We start from the raw sequence: 27,267 nt of genomic DNA on the forward strand, positions 1-27,267 counted from the left end.
GGGGTTTTGGTGGGGAAATGGTGACCTTTTCTGTTCTCTCATCTCTTAAAAGTCCCTGGAGTGTTATCATCATATGCCCCTTTGAAAGTCACTTCTCCAGCTGCAGATAAGAGGAAGAGAAAGATGAGATCTCTCTAGGCTAAGGAGAATGAAGTCAGCTTTAAGCAAATCAACAAAGGCACTCAGTGACAACACATGAAAGAAATATGGAATTTATTTGGAAATCTCCATTTAGCAAACAGCAACCATGCAATGTAAACTTCAGATTCCTGCAGCATACAGTTCACACAGTCAATAAATAATTTCCTGCATAAATAATCTGAAATATAAATTAGCGGTTTCAGCCGTCAAATGAAATCACACCAACTTTATTTACAGCCCGCCTTTCCTTCGGCAGTTCATGGTGGGTTCATCAAACAGAAGGTAAAAACACCGGATTATACTATACCAAAAGGCAATAACATTAAATCATATGAGAAAAACTTGAACGCTACAAAATCAACATCCAATAATACATAAAATCATAGAAATACCATAAAATTGACAATTACAAACTAATAATGATTTCATAAATTATGAAAAAACTGAAAACAATAAATAGTAACAATAATAATAATAAAAATAATACAAAGTTCAAGGCAATATATAGGAATAACTTCAAGTATTTTCCATTTCTGGTCTGGACAGGTAGGAGGCCATTTGGCCCTTGTAACGTTCAGTGCTTTCTTGCTTATGTGAGGAGGCTGGAATCAGACCGGCTCCTAAATGCATTTATAATAGATTTAAACCCTGAGGTTGCTGTGTGAGTCCACTTGGACACATAGAAAGTAAGATTAGCAAACAAGCTACAATCTGTTCCCTTTTGTGATTAAAGTTTGAGCACTCAGTGCCCTCCTCAGGTCGGTGCTGAATGAGCTAAGGATGACATTGCCCAAATGTAGGAGTCATTTAGAGCTGAGGTTACTGGGGCAGCCTGGCGGTGTTTGCAGGGGTGCCCATCTCAATAAGCAGAATAGGTCACTGACCACAGGGAATCCCTCCAGCCATTCTGGTCCTGTCCCCACCCTCATGGATCCCCCTCCTTTTTGCCTGTCTGTGGGTTAATCTCACCCGTCACTTTATGTTGCCAGGAGAGTTACCCGGGTAAGTTCGTTCCTACAGCACTTACAGTGAAGAAGGCCTAAATAATGTACCGAGGAAATAAATATCCCACCCACAAATATTAAAAAAATACATACATAAAAGCAAAAATCATTAAACATTTACATATCAAATCTTTAGAAAAGCACAAACCTTTCAATTAAATAAATAAATACATAGAAATATATTCATCATAAAATAAAATTCATTTTTCACTTCTTGTCTTGTGAAATGAAATCTTTGCTCTGGAAGTGAAGAATCCAACCACACCATAAATAATAATAAAATAATAATTAGAATCTCTCATATAGGCACAGACCCGTGTGCTCTTGTGTAAACAAGCCCGAGGACAAAGTATAAAATGAGGCTTACAAACATCCTCCTTTAAATATAACATTTTACAAACAGAAAATGCTCCTTGTCGGGAAATTAATATTCTGGCATCTTTGGAACCAAAATAATAATCTTAACCCTAAGGGTAGCGTAGCTCCAGGTTTTTCTCCTTTTCTGCGTCTCTGGGAAAGGGTTTCATGAAGCAGGTCCTAAATATCCAACAGAATACAATTATTTTTGGAAGCAAATTAGCTTCCTAGTTTTTGAAGAGTTGTTTCATTTTTTTTAAATCTTACATCTGTTTGGAAGTGAAATATGTCCCCCTAACAGCTGCTTGGCGCTGGTTCCTGTCTCACATCTCAGAAGATCAGACTGGCAGGACCTTCTGGTAGATGAACACAAGAGTTCAGACCGAACTTCCTCACCTGCCAAACAAATTTACCATTCTCCTCTGAATGCTCTTGGCTTTGGAAGGACAGTGTCTCCTGCACGGTCTTTCAGGAAGCTCACAGGAGCAGGAACCTATCACTATTAATAATAATTTCTATAGCACTACCAGGTAAGTCGTAGCGCTGTGCAGATACACACCTAAGAGATGGTCCCTGCTACAGGAGCTTACAATTTAGTCAGGTCACTTAACCTATGGAACAGAAAGCACAACCATTGCATTATTGTACATACATTAAAACTAAATAAGAGTTATACTCTGAAGTTTAAATATTAAACAATGGGATCCTGCAACACATCTGTCTTTATTTATCTATTGTATCCTCTCTAGGTGCCGCACCTTGGCCAGGGCACGTCACTCCTAGGTGCCTCAAGTTTTATAAGATTAAACTTGGACCCCAGCTGCCAAACTGCAGGGATTTGGGGGGCAGTAATGTTGTTGTTTGCTGTTCAAATCAGAGTTACTAGGCACATGGAGATAAAGAAAGGGGCAGCTGGAAAGGAGGATTTGAACCTGTTTTGTGCTTTAGTGCTGTAGCTCCATGCTTTCTCTGCAACAGGATTTATGGATCTATGATCACTGTTGCAGAATTACGTTTTCTGGACTGTCCAGATTTCTGTATCTCTGTTGTTTAAATATTAAACACAGTAATCTAGCTGTGCCCATCAGAACCTGATGTTTTACAGCAGGAGATCCCAGGCTGTGCCCATCTGCACCTGGTAATGTGCAGCAGGGGATCCCAGGCTGTGCCCATCAGGAGCTGGTGATTTTCAGCATCCAATGATCCTTATAACCACTAGCTGTCAATACATGGCTGCAAAAACTCTAGAAGTGAAACTAACAAAATATTTGTTCTAACCATTGAACAAGAAGAACATAGTAACAGGGAAAAAGACAAATTGTTGGAGAGCCAGGCAGTACATAGCCAGCCAGAATTGTGTTGTATCGTCTGCAAGGCTGAAATCAGACCATCACAAGGAACATCTGGGTCACACCTGGGAGTGCAACTCTTGCAAAGCATTCTGGGATGTCCTCATTGTGAAAGCAGGAATGGATGACTTAGAAGCATAGAATAAGACAGATAAGGATCATAAGCTCATCTGTATCCAGGACCACTGCAATGGGCAGGCAAGATGGGCACCTGCCTGGGGTTGGGGATATCCATGCCTCCACTAGAATCACACAAGCGGTGGAGGTTGCCCCATGCAGCCGCATCATCGGAGGGGGATCTTCCCTCCCCAGACATATAGGGTGCCCTTATGTCTTGCGATGGTCCTGCCTGTATCCGCCCAATTTACTTCCGGGAATACTGCCGTAGATCCCTCTCTTCTTCGCAAACAAGGATTGTCTGTGCTTATCCCAGGCTTTCCTGATTTCTGTTGCTGTTTTTGACCTCTGGTTCCTGGTGACTGCCAGTGACGGCGGACAGAAGGCTGGTGGAGTTACTGCTTCTGGAGGAAGCGCAGAGCTCGGAACACAGTTTCCAAGAAGTGCTGGAGGTTGGAGAGGAGGAGGTACCCCCCAGCCTGCTCATGAAAGGTGGTTGGGAAGCTGAGATCCTGCCCCGTCAGGCCTGGGTAACTCACGACAGCAATGCCCATGGTCTCCATCTAAACAAGACAAGGAACACATATAGGTGTGAGTAAACAGACCTGTCCCTCAGATCAATGACTTGGAGCAAAAATGGCCATGCCCCACTCTTCCCAGAATCCTTTGACACCACATCATGCTGCCTGCTGCCTCTAATAGGCTGATAGTAAATCAGAGGCTCAGGTTCTGTTTGTAGAGACCTTTCACATGCAAGACTATTTTTAAAGAAGTACACGATACAATAATGCTCAAAGACTGAGATGAAGAGAAGACATTTGAACATTTCTCCTCATGACATGGCTGACACAGATCAAGGGGTCACTGCTTGGAAATGACACTCTGGGCTGGGCCCTGCCCTCCAAGAGAATGAACAGCATTTTACCTGCTGTTGGAAGTTACTGGCGAAGTCTGAAATATCCAGCACCAGCCTGCCAATGGCCACTGAATTAGCGGGGAGGTGTTGCTGGACGACGGAAAAGTCGGTGTGATACATCTGGAGCCCGTTCCTTATCTGAGTGAAGCAGGAGTCCTGGAGGAAGAGAAGGAAGGAATTGATAAATCTCAGCTCCTTTAATCACCGACGAGTGGGAAATGGTCTGGAAGGGTGGGAGAGGGCCTGCCCTGAGACATTCATTAAATACTTATTTAATGAAACGTATTAACCGCTTCTCCCATATAAAAATTGCCTGAGGCAGTGTACAAGAAATAACATACATAATTCCATCAAATGCATACTAACATAATCCAATTAACACACATTAAAATCAAACATGCAGTTAAGAAAATTACTTCAACATACAATGATCCAATCTGACTCCAGTCTTCCACTAAAAAGCCAACTATACCTGTGAGAATAACCATGATTTTACCTTTTTTTATTTTTTAAAAGATCAAATAATTACCTTACAGCCTAATATCAACCGGCAGTGAATTCCATAATACAGGGCCACTGATTGAAAATGTCCTAGACTGCAACCAGATATAAGTTGGGGCTACTAATAATGCCCCTTGACTTGATCTTAATTGATGTGTAGGAGCAATTAGATATTACTGCAAAGTTTGACTATAACTTCAGATCACTCTTGATCTATCAGAGCCTATAGGAACAATGATTTGTATATCGCCTGCATACATATAATGCTCATAGATTAAGAGGGGAAAAGAAAGTCCCCAGTGGTTGCAAAACAAATATCAGGAGGGGATAAAGGGGATCCCTGCAGAACACCACATGTTAAAAGGGCAGAAACAGAACCTTATACACAAACCTTAGAGGTTCTATCCCTCACCTCAAAAAAGAAGCTAAGCAGAGTAAGACTGTACCAGTTAATCCATCAAGAAGAGTAGCATGGCCAACTAGATCAAACACGAAAGAGACATCCAGCCAGTGAGAAACTGTACCAGTTAATCCATCAAGAAGAGTAGCATGGCCAACTAGATCAAACACGGAAGAGACATCCAGCCAGTGAGAAACTAAATCCATCTCTGTACTGCCTCCCTTTTGGGATGAAATCCACCCAATTCCTCCAAAGCCAGGGCCATTTGTTTGGATACAGCCTTCTCTAAAAGCTTCGCCATAAAAAGGGAATGTGAGACATCGGTCTACAACTATAACAAACGGATCCAACAAACAATTCAAGACTAGATTAACAGCCGAGCTGAAGACACTAAACCCTGAGATAAAGAGCTGTTAATATAATCCGGGACACTCTTGACCAGATTCGTCATACAAGGATCCAAATGACAAAAGATAGCTTTTCTGCCCTTCAACAACATTCAAACAGGCCGATACAGAATGGGGCGCTCAGCCGAGCACAACGTTTAGCCCCCATTTGGCCGCACGTTTTAGACACGCTATTATTACTCCTTATACTGTAAGGGGTAGTAATAGTGCGTGGAAAACGTGTGGTCAACCACCCCGAAACTAATAGCGTTCATCACATGCAAATGCATGTTGATGAGCCTTTTAGTTATTCCCCCGGAATACTGAAAGTAAAATGTGCGGCCAAGGGCAAGTGTTAACCATAGAAAGCGTACAGAAAAGCAGAAAAAACCTGCTTTTCTGTACACCCTCCAACTTAATATCATAGCGATATTAAGTCGGAGGCACCAAAAATAAAAAAATAAAAAAAATAAAATCTGCCCGCCAGTCTGTGGATTTGAAAACAGACGCTCAATTTTGCTGGCGACCGTTTTCTGAACCTGTGGCTGTCAGCAGGTTTGAAAACCGACGCCGGTAAAATTAAGCGTCTGTTGTTGGACCCTCTGACAGCCTCCGCTTCCGCTAATAAGGAGGGGCTAGGGATGCCCTAGTGTCCCTAGCGACTCCTTATTAGCGCAGGCCCTAATTTAAATACAAAATTGTGCGTCCAGGAGAGGTGCCTGGGCGCGCGTCGGGAGAGCGGGCGCTCGCCTCAGAGCGCCCGTTCTCCCACAGGTTTTATTGCGTCGGCCTGAAAGATAGAGAGAGATCTTCCAACCTCATGGATTCTTTTTCCATTTCTCAAGCATTTACTAAATTAAAAGTCATTCGACCCCCAACTAAAACTTTCCTTATTTATCCATAGAAACATTTAAAGTATAAATGTTAGATGAAAAATAAGCACTGCAGAGTGTAAGTCATGTTAAAGACTCAGCGAGGCTGAGGGCCTCCAGATCTAATGCTACGTATAGAATCTCCAATAATTAGAGTAATGCCCTGAGAGCAAGAGGCAAAACATGCGTTCTGCTCCTGAAATAAGACGATGTTAACTTTGAAACTCTCAGCTGAAAGGTTCCTGGGGGCGGGGGAGTCAGTAGGCCTGGGCTTTGAGGGTTCACCTGATGACCAAACCAGAATCCTGGCGTTCCCTTGGCCCCTTCAGAATGCCACATGGGGACAGAGAATTCAAGACAATGTTTTCACTTTGGAACAAGATTCCATCCCAGAGCTCCTCCTTCAGCTGCCCTGCAGCAGTGGGACTCGCACTCTAGTTCTGCTGGGTCCCCATAGACACAGCATGGGAAAGATCATTTTGCTCATGGGGTCCTCTGCAGCAGGGGGTCCTGGGGGGCTGCAGTCCAGGCCCATCACTCACCAGGTTAAAGTTGGTGCTTTGGCACTGATCCAAGGGCGCCTGTGAAATCTTCAGCTGCCGCCTCACCAGGCTGAGTTCCTGCTCGTTGCACAGTCTGTAATCCTGGCACTAATGGACAAGGACAAGACAAGACAGAGTCAGGCTGGAAAGTATTGCCAGGGCTGACAAGTTCAACAGATCAGACACCCCCCCCCCCCCCCCCCCCGCAGATATGAAAGGGGAAATAAATTGATTGAGATTGGTGCTGCTTTTCCCACTCACACGCACGCTGAAATAAATAAACAGTCATCGAATCTTCCTGCAAGGGAAACTTCTGAAGCCAGATTCTTGTAATCAGCTGGAACGGAAGCACTCTCCCTTCAATTCCCAGACCACTTTAATCCCCTTCACGCCCTGTCCATCCCATCTCTTCTCCTCCCACTCACTGACCCTGAGATTGGCACAAGCAGGAGCACTGCCCGCCGGTGCCCAGGCTGCACCCTGAGCATTCCTGAGAGCTGAACCCACACCCAAAGGAGGATCAGGACAGCACCTGAGCAGAAACCTCTGCCACCACACATCCAGTGACCGCCCTGGGTCTGAGACTCAAAGGAGAATGCCAGCCACCCATCACGCTTAATACCCCAAGGACTTTTCTGCAGAGAATGATTTGTCTATAATTAGTAGTTTCTATAGCTGTCACCTTCCTCCAAGCCTTCCTAATGATTCTCTTAGGACAGAAATACTGAGCCCCAGCACTCCAGCGCCCCTCCAAGGGATGGGGGGAGGTTGGTTGCAGGCCAGGCGAGAAAGCCGCTGCTGGGAGTCTGGCAGGGTGACAGCCAAGCTAAGCAAAAGCTGCTGGTTAGTGGAATAACTGGCAGAGGGTGTGTGATTCTTGGCAGACAGGATTGAAATGCTGCTAACCCTGGATCAGATCTTCTAATGCTGAGAAGGGGGAGGGGGGTGTGGGACAAAGAGGAAATTAAATGGAAGTTGCCGTGTCCAATGCATTTCCTAGTTGGTCACCTTCCATGTTGGGACTACTTACAAAAACCTCCCGCAGTTTTTCGGCACCGGCTTTGATCTTCAGGCTGAACTCCAGGTTGCTGGTGAGAAACTGCTGGAACCCCTGATCTCCGGACAAATAGCCATACGCCCCCGAGAACTCAGGCAGGGGAGCTGCCCACAGTCCCTGCAGTAATGGTGCAAGCAGGCAAAGGACCAGCTGCAGCACATCTGGAAGAGAAGGGGGGGACAGAGGAGTTAGAGTAAGTGGCTTACTGGAGAAATGCCAGGGAGCAAGCCTGTGCCTGCCTGCCTGCCTCTAAAGCCTTGAGAAGAGTCATCGTGTCAGGACTCCCCACTCACTGCCACCCCCGAGCCTTGAAGCAGAGTCAGCAAAGCCACACAGTCAGTGGCGGAGCTGGGATTCCCCACCATTCCTTCCATTTAAGGAGGCCCCTGGAAGCATGGAGAGCGGATACTCACTTCTTGAAGTTTTCATGCTGAGGAGCTGGCTGCACTGTGGGTTGGACTCCCTGTCCTTGTAGAACTGCTGATACACCGGTGAGAGCCTGGCACTTATATATACCTGGCTTTGGGAATATCCCTGGTGATGTAAGATTCAAGGAGGATATGCTTTCCATACTGTTAGGCTTTATTGATCAAACATCTTTTTCTTTGAAAGAAACGAGTCAATTTCCTTTCAGTTTTATTTATTTTTTTAGTTACAAAACAAGTTACTTACATCCCTGCAAATATAGTTTAGAACAACTAAAATCCTTTAAATATATACTTGTAAATATTAATGAGAGTCCTAATCTTGAAACTGTTCACAACTGGGTTTTCCTATGCTGGATCCCAATGCTCCGTTAATTGCAAATTCCAATTCAATCGTAAACTGCTCTCCAGATTAATAAAACGTCTCTGGGAGTTGTAGGGGAGATGAGGAGAAGCCCATGAGATGGAAAGAGAGAGGGGGGATGGGGTGGGAGGGATTTATAATCTGGGGGCTTCAGAATGCTTCTAGCAATTGGGGTTTTCTTTCTATTGGAATTAGTTGTCAAAGCAAAGAAGATTTTGGAATATTTTCATGTAACTGGCAGAGATCAGCCCGGTGTAAGCCATGTCAGGAGAAGCCTCTGGTCTGAGGAGAGTGGAAACTCTTTTAATGATTTCTATAATACAGACAAAACCCAGCAATAATATGGGTTAATTCACAGAATTTGTGGGGACAGGGGGAGGGATCTGGTTACTAGTTAAGGGCCTGATTTACTAACTAAGGCTTTTCCCCCCATTCTATGTATATGGGAAAATAAAAATGAGTCCCTATATGCGGCCACCTCTTCCACATATCACCTTCTTCTGTATCAGAGAAGTCAGATGTCATGCAGACTTTTCCAGTTCCATCTAATTTGTTAGACTGGGGAGGCAGCTGCTGTATAGGAGGCCCGAGGTCCTGAAGCTGCATGGACCTGTAACTGGGACGTCCGAAGAGTCCACAGCTGCGCAGGTGAGACAGATTATCCCTGTTTAGGGTTGCAGATTAAGAGGGTCATTTTGTAACATCGTGCATACGGGCATGTAACTTACACCAGTCTTCAAACTGGACCTGCGTGCTTAAGCCCGCTTTGGAAATTATCCTCACTGGTATAACATCTGCACAGATTTCCTGGGAAACAGATCTGCCTTATCTAAAACCCCGCTCCACATGTGCATACGTGGCGAGGCCATTTCTGTGCGTCCAGCACATCCCACCTGCAGACGCCCTGTGCAAAGGACCCTCCCTGAGCTTTCCTTGCCTGTCAAATCTGATACCTTTTGCCGCTCACAGGGGCCCATGCAATAATTTTCGCGGAAAGCGGGTGCTGACTTTTCAGTGCCTGCTTTCTTAACGCATGCATGGCGCCCGCAAGGCGGGCCATGCAATAGACAAATTAGGGGGTCGCGCTAGCAAGGAGGGGCAGGGTACCTTGCACGACCTTAGCGCCTCCTTGCTAACGCGAGCCTACGGCAGCTGCCGGTTATGAAGACCGACGCCGGTAAACTCGGCCGTCTGCCAGTAATAAAAACGCACGCCGATTTTACCGGGGTCGGTCTTCAATAACCCGGCGGTCTGCCGAGGTATTTTTGTTTGGTTCCTTTTTTTACTGAAGAAGTACAGAAAAGCAGTTTTTTCTGCTTTTCTGTACTTCTTTTACATGCGCTCATATGTGAGCGATAAATGTGCATTTGAGACTCACATTTATTTTTTGAATGTGGAGTGACTGAGTAATAGTCTCCTTCACATGTATTTGCATGTGATGAGCGCTCTCTCATTCACTCCACGTTGGATGCGCGTTAAATAGGCGCTGATCCCCTATTGCATTAGGGGGTGGATTAGCGCCTATGTAACCCGTGTCCGACAGCGGGTTAAACAGTGCGCTCGTGTGAGCGCACTGTATTGCATCGGCCCCATAGTGCTGAGATCCCTTCCTAGAACAGAAAACTATTGTTTTTCTAACAGCATGGGACTGTGCATGTTTTTTAATTCTTTATTGTCACTGTTACTTTTTCTTGCTATTGATCATTGCACATTTATTTTTATTACTGATATATTTATGTACTAACGGGTGAAAATCTTTTCTTTTATGCTTTGTTTGTTGCTTGTTGCTTGTTTTAACATTGTTGTAGCTTGCTTTGAGCACTATGTTATAAAGGGAGTAAAAAATGTTTAAAATAAATTAATATTATATTTATTTATTTATTTATTTATTTATTTATTTAAGGTTTTTTTATACCGGCATTCATGAAGAGCTCACATCATGTCGGTTTACATAGAACAGGGGTGCAATGGATATAACAACGAACATAGATTAAACGTGATGAAGAGAAGCAGTTACAATTAACAAGGACTATTGAACTGGGGTGGAGGAATTAAAGAGAGATAGAAGAGGTTAATTATATACAAGTATACAATATATACATTAAACAATAAATATAGCTGCTGTGTAGGATATTTGCTGGCGAGGCGTGTTAATTGGAGTTCGGGAAGGCTTGCTTAAACAGCCATGTCTTGAGTCTTTTCCTAAAGGTTAGGAGGCATGGCTCATTTCTGAGATCAGGGGGGATGGAGTTCCATAAAGATGGGCCTGCTGTAGAGAAGGCTCGGTCTCTTAAGGTGCTGTGGAAGGTGGCTTTATTAGGGGGAACATGGAGTGATCCTCTGTATGCTTCTCTGGTTGGTCTTATGGATTTGTGTAAGCGGAGGGGAAGTTGTAGGTCGATTGTGGTATGTTGGTGAATAATTTTGTATATCAAGGTGATGGATTTGTAGATAACTCTGAATTGAATGGGTAACCAGTGAAGGTCTTTTAGAACTGGAGATATATGTTCTCTTTTCCTGGTGTTTGTTAGTAGTCGGGCTGCTGCGTTTTGTACCAATTGGAGTGGTTTGGTGTATGATGAAGGGAGACCAAGTAAGGTAGAGTTGCAGTAGTCTAACTTAGAAAAAATAATAGCTTGGAGGATGGTTCTGAAGTCTTTGGCATGGAAGAGGGGTCTTATCCTTTTTAAAACTTGAAGTTTGTAGAAGCATTCTTTGGTTGATTTATTGATGAAGGCTTTGAAGTTCAGCTTATTGTCGATTATCATACCTAGATCTCTCACTTGTGTGGTTTGTGGGTTGGTTGGAGGAGAGGCGGTGAGATTGCTGTTCTCCGGAGTTAGGAGTAAAATTTCGGTTTTGGATGAGTTTAGTACTAGGTTTAGGCTATTGAGGAGGCGTTTGATTTCTAGGTGACAGGATTCCCAGTAGTCGAGGGTTTTTGAGTAGGATTCTTTGATGGGGATCAGTATCTGAATGTCGTCTGCATAGAGGAAGTGTTTTAAATTGAGGTTAGTGAGGAGTTGGCAAAGTGGTGGAAGGTAAATATTGAAGAGAGTAGGGGATAAAGAGGAGCCTTGTGGGACTCCAATGGATGAATTGTGGCGTGATGATTCTTTATACAATAAATGATGATTCTAGCACTTGGGGGGGAGGGGAGGGGTTTTCTGCTGGGGGGAAGATTGGATCTGTTGGGTTTGTCTGTGAGGGGAGAGATCTGATACCACTCTCTCCTGTACTGTTTATATTTCTTCTAAAAAACTCAATAAAATTGTTTAAACATACAATAAATGATGATTCTTTATACAATAAAGAAAAGATTTGTCAATACACAGTTATTGTTTTTTCTCTTAGTTATGTGAGTAAAGTTTAGGACTATTTATCATTTCTGTAGGCTACTAGACACAAAGTTTACTGAATAGTTGCCTGTGGCATTGGGTTAGTATCTCACAACAGCTGCTAATTAGCCAGAAAGCCTGTTATTATCTTCAGGTCATACCAGTTCGGATATTAATGTGCCCTCTGATGACAAGAAACCAATTTCTTATCCAAGGGCTCATCACTTCTGCCTCCTTCTTGATTTTCATACAATAATGTAATCAGGGTCTCTCTGAAGCCCCTTTCAGCACAGCCTGACACAATAAAATCCCAGTATTATGCTGGCCACGCCTCCCTTGGGCATCTCAGTGGCACAGATGATCCACAGCAGAGAGTGAGTTGCAGGGGCATTATCAGGCCAAAGGTGAAGCTGATCATTGCCTTTTCAATATATATATAAATGATCTGGAAAGGAATACGACAAGTGAGGTTATCAAATTTGCAGATGATACAAAATTATTCAGAGTAGTTAAATCACAAGCAGATTGTGATAAATTGCAGGAGGACCTTGCAAGACTGGAAGATTGGGCATCCAAATGGCAGATGAAATTTAATGTGGACAAGTGCAAGGTGTTGCATATAGGGAAAAATAACCCCTGCTGTAGTTACACGATGTTAGGTTTCATATTAGGAACTACCACTCAGGAAAAAGATCCAGGTATCATAGTGGATAATACTTTAAAATCATCAGCTCAGTGTGCTGCAGCAGTCAAAAAAGCAAACAGAATGTTAGGAATTATTAGGAAGGGAATGGTGAATAAAACGGAAAATGTCATAATGCCTCTGTATCGCTCCATGGTGAGACCACACTTTGAATACTGTGTACAATTCTGGTCGCCGCATCTCAAAAAAGATATAGTTGCGATGGAGAAGGTGCAGAGAAGGGCAACCAAAATGATAAAGGGGATGGAACAGCTCCCCTATGAGGAAAGGCTGAAGAGGTTAGGGCTGTTCAGCTTGGAGAAGAGACAGCTGAGGGGGGATGTGATAGAGGTCTTTAAGATCATGAGAGGTCTTGAAAGAGTAGATGTGAATTGGTTATTTACACTTTCAGATAATAGAAGGACTAGTGGGTATTCCATGAAGTTAGCAAGTAGCTCATTTAAGACTAATCGGAGAAAATTCTTTTTCACTCAATGCACAATTAAGCTCTGGAATTTGTTGCCAGAGGATGTGGTTAGTGCAGTTAGTGTAACTGGGTTCAAAAAAGGTTTGGATAAGTTCTTGGAGGAGAAGTCCATTAACTGCTATTAATCAAGTTTACTTAGGGAATAGCCACTGCTATTAATTGCATCAGTAGCATGGGATCTTCTTAGTGTTTGGGTAATTGCCAGGTTCTTGTGGCCTGGTTTGGACTCTGTTGGAAACAGGATGCTGGGCTTGATGGACCGTTGGTCTGATCCAGTATGGCAATTTCTTATGTTCTTATTTCCTGGAAATTCACCACAGGAAAACCACAAGAGCTAATGACGTCATGTAACATTGTGATGCCTAAATATTGCAGTTCTTGGGAGCTTCCAACATGTCCTATTCTGTTGGAACATATTTTCAGATGCAATACTCACACTCACACACATATAATATGACTTTTGAGACTAGATGGAATTTCATGGGAGGAGTTTAGATTTAACAACAAAGAGAAAGTTACTGAGCGCAGATCTCATTTCAGTGGTAGGATGGGGAATTGAAAGGTGGACTTACAGTAACGAGACCATGATTAAATTAAATCCATCTGAAATGTGCTCTGAAGATTAGTTGTAAGGATATGATCTGAAATGAAGGTGTTAATCCATGGGATGATGGGAGGTAGAAGAACAGGAGAGGAATCATCCTGAGTCAGACCAATGGCCCACGAGCCCAGCACCAAGTCCAGGTCACCTGGAACTACCCAACCAATCTCTCGCTCACTCTGTCTCTCTCTCTATATATATATACTTGCAGATAAAAAATTACTTTTACATATTTCACATCCCTTCCTTGAAGTGTCTTCTTGTAAGAGAGTTTGAAATCCAGGTTAAAGAAGAAAGAAGAAAAGCCATTTGCAAAGGCAAAACAAGCCTTGCCCACAGACTGGACTATTGTCTACCAGTGCAATCACCTTAATAAAGGAAGGAGCGTTCCATTTATTTCTGCCTGGCTTCAAAGCATGGAGAATAGGAATTTGGTTGCAATTTTTTCTTCGTTGTTTTTTGGAACACAGACTTTGCTGATCAGCCTGAGAAGGGCCCCGTCAGATCCATTCTACCTGGCATTGCCACCCTCAGGTGCTATCTTTGGTACGAAGGGTGGCAGCTAGCAGGCACCTACTGCCTCTGTGCTCCGCTTCCCTTTAGGTTCCAGACTGGGATCTTTTGTTAATGCCATTGCCCCCGACTTCTCCTTGATTGCCCTTCTCTTGTGCTCTCCAGTACTAGATTTGCTAATTTGCCAGCCATCTTCTCGGAGTGCATCACCAATAAATCTCATTTTCCTTTTGGTCAGGTCTTCTTCTTTCTCTTAAAATTTGTTTTAGGTGGTAGAAGATTTAAAATAAACTTAAGAAACTGTGGAATTTGTTGCCAGAAAATCTGGTGAAGGCTAGTGTGTAACTGAGTTTAAAAAAGGTTTGGAAAAGTTTCTAGAGAGCAGGTTGATAAACGCTTATTAGCCAGATACTTTGGTTTCTCTGCCTCTTACTTCTTGGGGTGAGGAACATGAAACATATTGGGATTTGTGGGGTCATTCCTAGTGACCCGGACTTGCCACTGCTCGTGGACCATTGACCTGACCCAGGATGATTGCTCTCCTGTTCTTCCACCTCCCATCAATCTTCTAACTAATCTTCAGAGCACATTTCAGATGGATTTAATTTCATCATGGCCTCTTTACTATAAATCCACCTTTCAGTTCCCCATCCTACCACCCTGATGCAGTAATTTTCTCTCTGCTGTTAAATGTAAGCTTCTCCCATGAAACTCCGTCTAGTCCCAAAAGCCATATTTAGGCTTTTCCAGCTCTCCTTTCACTTCAGTTAAATGTTGTCTGTCTTCTGTGATCCAGCTACTGTGATATTTATATCCATTCATTTGTCCCCATTTCATTCCTTTGGAAAATAAGTCCAGTATTTGTGTTCTTTTTGCTGATTATTGCAATTTTCTTCTTGGCGTTCGTTCCTTCTGTGGACCTTTCCTCTAAACTGTTTAGCATTTCCTTCTTATCTACCCTGCATAGACTTTGAGGGCCTCGGAGGATCAGCAGGATGTTACACGAGTGACTGCGTGCATTCATTCAGTGAATAACCCACATGTTTTCAAGGCAAGCTTACACACCTGAGTTTGCGTGTAGGTATAAAATTATCCTCTGAATATATTCTACAGACAATATGATTTTAATCTGTGTAGCTAAGAGGAATATCTGGTGCAAGGCTTCCCAAACCTGTCCTGGGGACAACCACAACCTGTCGGGTTTTCAGGATCTCCACTATGAATATGTATGAGATGAATTTGCATACTATGGAGGATGAGTATATGGAAATGTATCTCTTGCATATTAATTGTGAATATCCTGAAAATCTGACTGGCTTTGGGGTGCCCAGGACAGGTTTAGGGTAATACACATCTGAATGTGCTTTATGCATGCAGGATCTGTTTCAGTTTTCCTGTATAAAGTCAGTTCAGAGCCTCCCCTCAAATGTTTTGCTGTTGACACCAAAATTACAAGGAAAATGCTGGAGCCAGGCAGCAGAAAACAAATCTTCATCTGTCTTTGCCAAAAACATCTGGAGAGAGAGCCTTTCAGCATCCCTGAGAGCAAGACAGGCAGCTGTGCCCACACAAGAGCCCCATCTGCTGGTCACAGGAGGTTAAACAGCACCTCAGTCCCTGGCTCCCTTTGGAAAGACAATTTTTGACCCAGGGTAGGCGTCCGTGTGCTAATGAAAAACTAAGTGCATAGAGCTTGCATGAATAGAGTAGAATCGTTTGCACAAGAACACTGTTAGATTGACCATTTACTGAGGTTTACATGGTAGAAACTGAGATCTGGGTAGGAATATTTCTTTATATTTAGCTCATGCCTTTTCATTGTTAGCTCAGGGAAAGTATATTCAGGTACTCCAGGTATTCTCCTGTGTCCAGAGGGTTTGGACCTGAGGAAATGAAAGGTGACGTGATTTGTTCAAGGTCCTAAGGGCAATGAGATTTGATTTTTTTTTTTTTAAGCAATGAATGTCCCACATGACTTTTCTTTTATTCATGTATTGGTTCCTCTGAATTTTTGTATATCTGTAAGATAAAAGAATGAAACCTTTAACCTGTAAAAGCTAAATTTTTCAATAGAAATAACACAATAAAGGGTCAAGCCAGTTTTCCCTTTTACTTGTCAAAAGTTAGATTCGCTCCCACCAGTATATGGAAAGCAAAGGTTTTGTTTCAGCCTTTCCAACTCCAGCTTACACTGCGTGCCTGGAGGCCAAGGAAAGTCACTGCCCATCCACAGCAGACAGTTACTAAGTACTTACATGGCATAATTTGAGTGGAGGAGTAGCCTAGAGGTTAGAGCAGCAGGAAACCATTGTCCAAATCCTGCTGTCGCTCCTTGTGACCTTGGGCAAGTCACTTTACCCACCATTGCCTCAAGTACAAAATTAGATTGTAAGCCCTCTGGGGATAGGGAAATACCTCCAGTACCTGAATGTAATCTGCTTTGATGTATCTATGAAAAGTGGAATATAAAAAACTAAATAAAATAATGCACCTCTGGGCTAAACCTCCAACATGAGGCTAGGGAAAATACATTTATCTTTATTTCATTATTTTTTCATGATGACAGCCCAGTTACTAACTTTTATTAGTTTTGTCTTTGTATGGTTTTAGTTTGTTTATATGTATAATTTTTTTTTATTTGTCTAGAGAATTTGTTATATTTTATGATTATCTTGTTGCCTACCTCAAACTCTGCAGAAAGCAGGCTACAATATTTTAAAATAAACAAATATTTATTTTATGAAAACAGGAAAATTGGTTCTTACCTGCTAATTTTTGTTCCAGGAATATCACAGATCAATCCAGACAAGTGGGTTTTGCATCCCTACCAGCAGATGGAGGCAGAGAATAAACTTTTCAGGCACTGCTACATATCTGAGAGAGCCACCTGAGGTCCCTCAGTATTGACCTGTACCCAAGCTAAGATGGCTACTTTCCAAACTCAAAGGATTTCTCCCTCTAGAGCAAGCTGAGGATATAGTGGGAACCCCCAACAAAACTGAACCCTCAAGTTAGGGCAATGGAAAAACTTCCAATTTCAAACTAGCTTAAAACTATGTACAATCTTGCTCAATTTCTGCATTACTCATTCAAATTCTGCATCACCAGCAGCATCCAGAAGCGGGAAACTCTTTCATAATAATAAGGTGACGGGAGTCTGGCCTGATCTGTGGTATTCCAGGAACGAAAATGAGCAGGTAAGAACCAATTTCCTTTCCTGTTCATACCCAGATCAGTCCAGACAAGTGGGATGTACCCAAGCCCCCCTACATTGGGTGGGAACCTGAAAGGCCCGCACGCAGCCCACTCTCAACAAATGTGGCCTCTTCCATGCCCTAACATCCAAATGGTAAAGTTTAATAAAAGTGTGCAAAGAGGACAAAGTGACTGCTCGACAAATCTCCTGCGGAGAAGCCAATTGACGCTCTGCCCGGGAGGCTGCCTGCGCCCTAGCAGCATGAAGCGTAGAAACGTTTGATTCTTCTGGGTCCGACCGACCCTTACAGATTCAGGCCAAAGCAATTACTTCCTTCAAGCAACTTGCACTCGTGCTCTTTGCCACTTTGCCACCCTTCTTTGCTCCACTGAATAAAAAAAAGAGATGGTCCCACGTCCAAAAGTCATTTGTCACTTTCAGATACTGCAATAGGAGCCGACGCACGTCCAAAAGATGAAGTTCCCTTGCATTGGACGAACCAGACATCAGGCGTGGAAAACCCGGCAACTCCACCATCTGGCTAAGATGAAAGGCTGACACAACTTTGGTAAAAAGGAAGGCACCGTATGCAATAAGACTCCGTCGTCCAAAATCTGCCAAAAAGGATCCCTGCACAATAAGGCTTGTAGCTCCGAAATTCACCTACTGAACAAATCACCATCAGGAACACAGTTTTCAGGGTAAGGTCCTTCAAAGATGCCCTTCTTAATGGTTCAAAAGGAGGCCCACACAATGCTCGAAGAACCAGATTAAGATTCCAAGATGGACAAATTCTAAAAACTGGAGGACATAAATGCTTTGCTCCTTTAAGAAAATGTACTATGTCCAGATGAGATGCTACCAGCTGTCCTTGAAACTTCCCTCGGAAACAGCTCAAGGGTGCTACCTGGACTCGGAGAGAATTATAAGCTAAATCCTTTAACAAGCCATCTTGCAAAAAGGTGAAAGCCTGGGCAACATTTGCCTGCAAAGGATTAGCGTCATGAACCCCACACCAGGACTAAAACACTCTCCAGATTCAGACATATGCCAAAGAAGAAGAAGACCTTCTAGCCTGAAGTAGAGTAGTAATCACCGGCTCTGAATACCCCTTCAAGCAGAAGCATCGCCTCTCAAAAGCCAGGCTGCTAGAAAGAAGTGATCCGCCTATTCTGAAAAGATGGGCCCTTGACGCAGCAATTCCCTCAGGTGGCTTAACCAGACGGGGACGTCTACCACCAGCTGGACTACATCTGCAAACCACGGATGGCACGGTTACTCCGGTACCACTAAGATCACTCTTCCTGGATGTTGCTTAATGCACCGTAACACTCGACCTATGAGCATCCATGGGGGAAATACATACAGTAAAAGTCTCACTGGCCTTGGCTGAACCAGAGTGTCGATACCTTTGGAGCCAAATTCCCTCCGGTGGCTGAAAAATCTGATCGCCTTAGCATTCTTCCGTGTTGCCATAAGATTGAATTGGGGCTTGCCCCACCTGCGCCAAATGAGGGCTAAAGGCCTCCACTGACAGCTCCCATTCTCCCAGGTCCAGCTGTTGTCTGCTGAGATATTCTGCCTGCACATTGTCCACACCTGCCACATGCGAAACTACTAATATTGCTAGATGACGCTCCACCCAGGCAAAGAGTTTCTGAACCTTCTGAGCCACTAAATGACTCTTTGTTCTGCCCTGTCAATTGATATAGGCCACTGTCGTTACATTGTCTGAGAACACACGCACCGCACGCCCCTAAATCTGAGGAAGAAAAACCATAGTGCCCTGCGAACCGCTCTAATTTCCAGATGGTTGATTGATCAGTATGCCTCCACCAGTGACCACTGCCCTTGGGTCGTTGATACCTGACACATCGCTCCCCAACCACTGAGGCTGGCATTTGCCTTACTCCAAATTGGGATGCGACAGCCCCCACGAGAGATTGGATCTGGATTCCTCCTGGAGTGGCAAGGTAGCTGAAACACCTCCAACAATGGATTCCAATGGAACAGGAGCGCCTTCTGAAGAGATCGCATGTGAACAAAGGCCCATGGCACCAATCCAGGATAATCCCAGACTTTGGGAACCGACAGATCCAGCAGTCAAACCACTTGTGACTGCAACTTGACTAACCTCTCTGGGTAAGTAACACCTTGCTTAACTGGGTGTCGAATTGTGCTCCCATCTTCTAGCAACTGAGACAGCTCCAGGTGGCTCTTTGCTAGGTTTATCACCCAGCCCAGGGACCTTAGATGCTCCGTAACCCATTGAATGAAACAGTGACACGCCATCTCTGACTTCGCCCGAATGAGCCAATCGTCCAGGTAGGGATGCACTAGTATCCCTTCCCTTCTGAGGTCCACCACCACTACTACCACCATCACCTTCATGAATGTTTTTGGTACAGTCCCCAGCCCGAAGGGAACCGCACAAAATTAAAAAATGTTCTCCTAGCACCGTGAAGCGTAGAAACATTTGATGGTTTGCTCAAGTGGGAATGTGCAGATATGCCTCCGTTAGATCCAAGGACGCGAGAAACTCCCCATTGCGTACCGCTGCAATCACTGTCTGCAATGTTTCCATCCAAAAGTGCAGCACCCACAAGGCCGCTTTGACCTTTTGCAGATCGAAAATGGGTCGAAAGGAATGGTTGTCTTCTTTGTCGCCGCCAACACTGCTGCATCCACCTTCGAAAAGTTCCAAACCTCCAAAGTGACCTCCATGAACGGATATAACCTGGCCATAGCCCTGGCCACTTTATGTCCTGCCTCAAGAAAATGTCACTCCTGGTCAATTAACTTCTTCACCTTCTTCAGCAAAGGGAAAGCCTTTGGAAGTCCACGCAGCCCGTCCAGGGACATAGTAGCCGAGTCCCAAATCCAGTCTGGCAGCTCCGGTTCTGCCTTGGATCAGAAAGGTCTCTTAGTAGGAGAACATCACCTTGGTGTAGCAGGAGGTGATCCTGTAGCAAGGACCTGCTCTCCAGGTGATGTATTGTCCTTTCACACCGAGGATGTGTCTCCCAGTGATACTGCCCAGGAGGGAAGGGTTAGGTCAGCCGTCATAGTTGGTGATTCGATTATTAGAAATGTAAATAGCAGGGTGGCCGGTGGACATGAGGACCACCTGGTATTTTGCCTACCTGGTGCGAAGGTGGAGGACCTCACGCGTCACCTAGATAGGATTATAGACAGTGCTGGGGAGGAGCCGGCTGTCGTGGTACATGTGGACACCAATGACATAGGAAAATGTGGGAGGGAGGTTCTGGAAGCCAAATTTAGGATTTTAGCTAGAAAGCTGAAATCCAGAACCTCCAGCGTGGCATTCTCTGAAATGCTCCCTGTTCCACACACAAGTCCCCAGAGGCAGGCAGAGCTCTGGAGTTTCAATGCATAGATGAGACGATGGTGCAGGGAAGAGGGATTCAGTTTTGCAAGGAACTGGGGAAACTTTTGGGGAAGGGGGAGACTTTTCCAAAAGGATGGGCTCCACCTTAACCAGAGTGGAACCAAGCTGCTGGCACTAACTTTTAAAAAGGAGATAGAGCAGCTTTTAAACTAGAACAAGGGGAAAAGCCGTCAGTCACTCAGCAGTGCATGGTTCGGAGAAATATATCCTTGAAGGATACTAATGAAACAGGATAGTTAGAGCATCCCAACAGAGAGGTTCCAATAAAAGCAAACGTAGTCCATGTGCCTATATGTAAAAAATCACCTGAACTAAAGATTACCAAATTATCCCTATCAACCGAAAAGCAGGTTGTTAATACAAACAAAAAACACAATTTGAAATGTCTGTATGTCATGGCAGAGTCTAAGAAGTAAGATGGGAGAGTTAGAGTGTATAGCAGTAAATGATGAGATTGACAAAATTGGCCTCACAGAGACATGGTGGAAGGAGGATAACCAATGGGACAGTGCTATATCTGGGTACACATTATATCGCAATGATAGGGAGGATCAACTTGGTAGGGGTGTGGCACTTTATGTCTGGGAGAATATAGAATCCAAAAGGATAAAGGTCATACAAAAGACTAAATGCTCAATAGAATCTATATGGGTAGAAATCCCATGTGTGTTGGGTAAGAGTATAGTGATAGGAGTATACTACCATCCACCTGGACAAAATGGTCAGACAGATGATGAAATGCTAAGAGAAATCAGGGAAGCTAACCAATTTGGCAGTGCAGTAATAATGGGAGATTTCAATTACCAAGACAGTCACGAAGCAAAAACCTTGCACATCCCCCCCACCTCTATTCCTAAATTACCTAACCAACAAGTCCCTAATCCTAAATTTATTTTATCAACAACACATTCATGTACATATGTTATTTTCTATAACCTTTTGTTATATCCTATAACCTTTTGTTCCATGTACCACTGTTATAATATGTTATAATTTTTTTTTTTTTTTTTTTTGGTTACCATGTTATAATGTAAAATAGGGCGGACTACGCCCTATTCTCTTGGTTATCTGGAAACCGATGTGATATCTCGATTGAATGTCGGTATATAAAAGAAATAAATAATAATAATAATAACATCAGCAAGTACTCAAAGACAACGGTGCAGGAACAAATCTTCAATTCCACCAGTTCTCAGAACAAGTTTATATTTATTCAGTTCAAAAGAGTGAAACTGGCAACTCCACAAGTAAATAAGTATTCATTTATATAGAGTCCCCCGACACGGTCCCGTGTTTCGCGGTGGCTGCATCGAGAGGGACCACAAGTATTCAAGCAATCTGTAAAAAGAGAATATACGTGTAGTGGAATCTAAAACAAACAGGCTATTATTTTCAAAACATTCAAAAAGATAGTACATACCATTCTTAGCCGTCATGGAGCGCGAGCGCCCTCAGTCAGACAAACATTTAAAGCAGAAAATTGGCGCGAAACAGAGATCCCTCGCGAGATCCCTGAACCAATCACAGCAGAGCACAAATCAATCAAATAGATGCCACTCAATCTCCTTGTTGAGACCTCCCGGGCTGACAGTATCTAGCGTGTATATCCATCTCTGCTCTCTCCTCCCCAGTACCTCAGCAAGGTCACCCCCCCGGGATGGGCGGGCGACCACCTCAAGTACGGAGAAGAAGAGGTCCGAGATGGAATGATTAAGTTGGGACCAATGAGTCACAAGGGGTTCATCCATTCTTAAATGTCGTATGTTGGAACAATGTTCAAACATCCTTGTTTTCACCATTCTTATAGTCTTCCCTACATACAGAAGGGGGCAGGGACACTGCACTATGTATACCACACCTTTAGTAGTACAATCGGATTTAGACCGTAAGTGAAATGTACGATCAGTGTTAGGATGTTTAAATACAGTAACCAAACCAGTGTGCTCACACATAGTACAATGTCCACAGGGGCTATAAATCCCTTCCGAGACAGGCTCCCTCCCGTGTCCGTGAAAATTGGTGTGCACAAGTTGATCACGGAGATTCCTCCCTCTCCGGAAAGTGAACCGGAGGGAACCATGAAGCAGATTAGATAGTGAGAGTGCATGCCAGTGTCTGCGAATCATATCGGAAACTGATTTGCCCACTATTGAGAAAGGAAGGATACAGTTGTAACAAACTTCTTCCTCCGAATCCCCGGAGGGAAGGAGTCCTGTGATGCGCCGGCTGTGCCTCTGGAGGTGAAGAGGTCTCAGCAGGTGGATGCTGCACGTGGTCTGCAGGCCCCGTCCATGAGGCCCTAGGGGGGTTAAAACAGACAGCAACCATTTTGCCTCCAGGTGGCAGGAGGCCTGTCATGGACAGGGTGTGCAGGGACTCCCCTCCCCAACTTTCTCCAGTACAGTAAGGGTCTGGAGAAGATAGGTGTTGTGGGTTTCACATGGTTGTGGGCTCTTGGTTGCTATATTGATGACTCCTCCCATGGGGTGGAGCCCTGTGGGGAAATATAGCAATAGGCTTGCTCTACAGTAACGAACAAAGAGAGAATGGAGTCTTTATTATGCAGCAATAGAGCAATGCCTGAGGAGCTGGCAGCTCTCTTCAGCCAATGGAGTAGTCTCAGATGGTGATGTTCAGTCTAGGCACTGTGGGGTTGTAAGTGCAGATGAAGTCTCACCGAATGCTGGAGAGTGGACGGTCCGGTAGTAGTCCGCGAAGCGGTGTAGGTCGAGAACCTAGGTATAGATGACGTAGCCAGCGAAGGTAGATCCGGTAGTGGTCCGCAGAGCGGAGTACGCCGAGAATCTATACTGGTGAGGCAAGGCAGAGAGAGAGACTGAAGAGTAGAGTACTCATTACGGCTGGTAGCTGTCGAAGAGATGACCCTCACAGCGCGAGGGTAGCAATGAGTCAAGGCCCGGAGCTCCGGTGCCTAAACATCCTTGCTGGAATAGGTCAACCCTGGAAGTAGATAGGAGCGAAGCAAGGCCCCCGAGGAGCGTAGACAAGAGCGAGGCAAAACCCCCGAGGAGCGGGTGCCTTGAGTGTCCTTGCTGGAACGGAGTATCCCCGGAGGGTATGCAGGAGCGAGAACTCAGAGCGGATGGCGTCTGAATGCAAGGCGAAATTAGCAGGACCGGAATCCTTGCTAACTCGTAGCTGACTTGGACAACTCCCACTCCCCTGGATCTAGCATTTTGCAACTTAGAAAATCCGCTTGGACTTTTTCAACCCCTGCAATATGAGACAACGCTATATGAACCAAGTCCTGTTCCGCTCAAATAATTAATTCCTGAGCCTCCTGCACCACCACTTGACTCTTGGTTCCTCCCTGCCGATTGATATATGCTATGGTCGTTGCATCGTCCGACTAGACCCTCACCGAGCGGCCTTGAACCAAAGGTAGAAAAGCAAGTAATGCTAACCGCACTGCTCTGGTCTCTAAGAGATTGATAGACATAAGAACATAAGAACATGCCATACTGGATCAGACCAAGGGTCCATCAAGCCCAGCATCCTGTTTCCAACAGTGGCCAATCCAGGCCTTAAGAACCTGGCAAGTACCCAAAAACTAAGTCTATCCCATGCTACTGATGATAGTAATAGCAGTGGCTGTTTTCTAAGTCAACTTAATTAATAGCAGATAATAGACTTCTCCTCCAAGAATTTATCCAAACCTTTTTTAAACACAGCTATACTAACTGCACTAACCACATCCCCTGGCAACAAATTCCAGAGTTTAATTGTGCGTTGAGTGAAAAAGAACTTTCTCCAATTAGTTTTAAATGTGCTATATGCTAACTTCATAGAGTGCCCCCTAGTCCTTCTATTATCCGAAAGAGGCTTCTTCCGCTGACCAAGCACCATGGGCCCCCCAACCAGAAAGATTGGCATTGGTAGTAAGAATTACCCAATTCGGGACCTCCAGATCGACACCACGTAGTAGATTGGATGTCTGCAACCACCAAGAGAGACTGTCCTGCGCATGACCATTGAGACATGGGCTGATGAAATTCCTCCAATATTGGATTCTACTGTGCAAACAGAGCCCTCTGTAGTGGTCTCATATGCGCAAAGGCCCACGGTACCAACTTCAGTATTGAAGCCATCGAACCCAGAACCTGCAAAAAATTCCAGGCTCTGGGTACTTGCAACAATAACAAGTGCCAAACTTGCTTCTGTAACTTGCAAACTCTCTCCTCCGTCAGGAAAACTTTGCCTTTCCTCATGTTGAACGAGAGTCTGAGACGGAATTAGGTGGCTCTTTGCCAAATTCACCATCTAGCCTAGAGATTCCAGAATATGAATCACCTTCTGCACCGTGATGCAACAATTGTCCTCCAACTTTGCCCTGATGAGCCAGTCGACTAGATAAGGGTGAACCAACACCCTCTCGCATCGTAAAGCCGCCGCCACTACCACCATGACCTTGGTGAAGGTGCGCAGCGCTGTGGCCAGCCCAAAAGAAGAACCTGAAACTGGAATTGCTGTCCCAGTACCATAAATCTCAGAAAACGCTGGTAATCCCTCTGAATAGGGATATGCAGGTATGCCTCAGTCAAGTCCACAGAAGCTAAGAATTCTTGATTGCCCACCGCTTCAATTACTGTCTGCAAGGTCTCCATTCGAAATCTCGGAACCTCTAACACCGCATTTACTCGTTTCAAGTCCAGAATGGGGCGAAAAGTGCCTTCTTTATTTGGAACCACAAAGTAAATGGAATATCGACCTTTGCCCTGTTCGTCCAGAGGACCGGAACCACGGCCCCTAATCTCTGCAACCTGTCTAAAGTCTCCTGGATCGCCCAACACTTTTCTAACGCCCCGCAGGGGGAGACTAGAAACAGTTCGCGAACAGGAAGTGCAAATTATAATGCGTACCTGTCTGTTATTACACTGAGAACCACTGATCCTGAGTGACCTTGGCCTACTCTCCATAAAATCGTGCTAGATGACCCCCCTCTAAAGGGAACGACGGAGTGGACCTCATTGTTCAGATTTAGCCCCCGTAGACTCACCTCCTGTGGAAGCTCTGAAGGACCTTCGACTGCCACAAAGGACTTCCCCCTGGCCTGACCTTGAAGAGAAACCTGCTTCTGGGACGCTGGAGCTCCTCTCGCATGATGAGACCTTCTGCCTTCCCAAAAACGCAAACGAGACTGAAAAGACTGCTTGCTTAGGCTTGTCCTCCGGTAACTTGTATACCTTATTCTCACCCAGTCGCTTCATCAAGTGTTCCAAGTCTTCCCCAAATAAAAGACTTGAAAGGTAACACACCCAACTGGGATTTAGACGACACATCCGCCAACTAATTACACAGCCACAATAACCGCCTGGCTGACACAGTGGATCCCATGAGACAAAGTCCTCACCAAATCATACAAAGCATCCGCCACATATGCAACTGACGCTTCCAAGTGTTCAGCCTTAGCCTCCTCGTCATCAGACTTCGCCTGCCTGTCCTGAAGCTGTTGTAAACAGCACAGGCATGCTCTTTGCATGAAGCTGGAGCAAATGGCAGCCTGCAGTCTCAGGGCTGACACCTCAAAGATATTTTTGAGGTGGATCTCCAGCTTCCAATCCTGAATATCTTTCAAAGCTGCAGAGCCAGCGACAGGAATAGTCGTCTTCTTTGTGACCACCGAAAATGCCATGTTCAGTTTTGGAAGAGAAAAAAGCTCCAACGCCTGTTCAGGCAAGGGATAAAGCTTTGACATCGCTCTTCCTACTCTCAAGCCAGAATTGGGAGCACCCCACTCCCTATCACTATCTTTTTTATGGACTTAAGATAAGGAAACGCTCTCGGAGGGGCCCCTAAGCCCATCCATGACCCCTTCCGTGTCTGAGTCTTCCTGAGGGACCTTTAGCCTCAGCTCCTCCAGAACCTGAGGAATCAAAGGAACTAATTCCTCCCTCCGGAACAAGCGGAGTATTCTGGGGTCGTCCCCCTTTGAGATCGGAATATTCTCCATATCATCTCCTGGAACCGAGCCTATCACATCTGGATCAGCATCCTGATCCCCCAACATCGCCCCCGAATCCCTGGGGGTCTCCAGCGGTCCAACAGCCTGAACAGAGCCCAATAAATGCTGCACTACAGAAGGCCAGATAACTACGGGACCGGTTAGGCCTAGCAGCCATGTCGTGATCCCCCAGGTGCAGAGACTGGGACCCCAGCCCTGTCTGTTGGTAACCCAGCCCTGCCTGCTGTGCCAAATAAGCCTCATGGAGGGAGGAAGTGATGTCAGTGGCGGAGATGGCAGCCTGAATCACGAGCTCCCAGTGCCGCTCTCTTAATCTGCTGTAATCAAAGCCGTTTTCAATCTTCCCTTGATACCCAGTAGCTGTGCCTGTGTCTTAGAAGCGACGACATGTCTTCCAAATGCAAAAACATTGACTTTTGCCGCTTCTCCTATTGTAAATATGGAGAGCGCTCACGAGACCTAAGATGGCACTGCTATGTTGTAATCAGAGGAAGAGGTGCTCAGCCCTGATCCCGCTGCCATTCCGGACTCTGAACTCCCCACCAGAACAGAATTCCAGGAGTGGTTTTCCAATCTACAAAAGGATATAAAAGCATACCAGCAAGTAATGCTAAAACACATGGCAGA

General features: G+C 44.8%; 1 protein-coding gene across 1 annotated transcript; it reads right to left on the reverse strand.

Annotated features, from left to right (window-relative positions):
• Nucleotides 1-231: 231 nt before the first annotated feature.
• Nucleotides 232-26,310, reverse strand: CSF3 (colony stimulating factor 3). The gene is made up of 5 exons (XM_029572250.1): nt 26,029-26,310; nt 7,616-7,891; nt 6,586-6,693; nt 3,894-4,040; nt 232-3,531 (listed from the first exon to the last, which is right to left on the reverse strand). The coding sequence occupies exons 1-5, from the start codon at nt 26,308-26,310 to the stop codon at nt 3,364-3,366; spliced, it is 981 nt and encodes a 326-aa protein (XP_029428110.1). The 3' UTR covers nt 232-3,363.
• Nucleotides 26,311-27,267: the final 957 nt, after the last annotated feature.

Source organism: Rhinatrema bivittatum, chromosome 12 (genome assembly GCF_901001135.1).
Source record: "Rhinatrema bivittatum chromosome 12, aRhiBiv1.1, whole genome shotgun sequence".
Classification (NCBI taxonomy): Eukaryota; Metazoa; Chordata; class Amphibia; order Gymnophiona; family Rhinatrematidae; genus Rhinatrema; species Rhinatrema bivittatum.